This window comes from Mus pahari, chromosome X (assembly GCF_900095145.1).
Source record: "Mus pahari chromosome X, PAHARI_EIJ_v1.1, whole genome shotgun sequence".
Lineage (NCBI taxonomy): Eukaryota > Metazoa > Chordata > Mammalia > Rodentia > Muridae > Mus > Mus pahari.
In genome coordinates, this window is record NC_034613.1 from 138,841,218 (window position 1) to 138,842,218 (window position 1,001).

The 1,001-nt window shown below is 38.3% G+C and overlaps 1 protein-coding gene across 1 annotated transcript in view; it reads right to left on the reverse strand.

The window, feature by feature from the left end:
- Positions 1-289: 289 nt before the first annotated feature.
- Positions 290-1,001, reverse strand: part of Ppef1 (protein phosphatase with EF-hand domain 1) — a 95,124-nt gene continuing 94,412 nt past the window's right edge. Inside the window, exon 16 of the mRNA XM_021188454.1 lies at positions 290-899. Within this exon, the coding sequence (XP_021044113.1) occupies positions 700-899 (200 nt within the window). The 3' untranslated portion in view covers positions 290-699. The remainder of the gene's footprint in view (positions 900-1,001) is intronic.

Below are 1,001 nucleotides of genomic sequence, written 5' to 3' on the forward strand. Positions count from 1 at the left end.
TAGCCTCACCCTTGGAAAGTAGTCAGTTGTTTGATCTGTAATCAGAATAACAGAATAAGCCACAGAGGGTATATAACCAAGACCCTGTCTTATCCATCAAGTTATCAGACCATATTAATTATAGGGCTCAATGTGAATATATTGACTTCATATTTCCAGCAAACAAGAAAAAAGGGGGGGTTGTTGTTCTCACACTCTCTCCCAAGATTCTAATATGTTTCTCGACCCTGAAAGTGGTTCCCCACCTACTCAAGATGACTGGTTATGGATTCTCCAAAATCAGTTACAGTTTGATGATGGAAATATTTTATTTCAATAATAGTTTAGTATTCATCTCATCCTCAGCCACTTAGAGATATTACACCTAATCATTTTCTCTCCTGATCTCTGGGTTCCTTTCAGTATGTTTCTAAATTTCTCTGATCTCCTGGTTGGGTATCATTTGAGACCAACACCAGGCTCAAACCCAGTTTATCACTGGTGATCCTAACACTGGAAGTAAATCTCATCAACTGTTATTTAACATAGTCTTACCAATAGCAGTTTGCTAAGGACTGGCAACACTCACATGATGCATCTGCTTGTGGTGTGAATTAGGGTCTATTTTTCTCTACTAGTATGAATTTCAAGGGGCCTTTGTTAATACTGAAAGTTGGGATCATCTGTTTTCAAGGACACTGGGAGAAGTTTTTGTTCATCTTAAGCAAAACTGCTCTCTGGCTTATCATATTTATGTACTACATAGAAAGCCTTTAAAAACTCATTAAAGTCTATGTTGCCATCTTTGTTGAAGTCCACTATGCTGGCAAGCTCATCAATTTGGGAATCATCAATATGAGCTTTGTAATGAGCATTGAAAAGTTTCCACATGGTCCGAAATTCATCCATGGAGATCAGACCTAAAGGGAAACAGGCAAAGGTGGTAAGTGGTGATGTTAAGAGTGACCTGCAAGAGACAAAATTTAGAGCTAAGATGAAAGGATGGACTATCCAGAGACTAC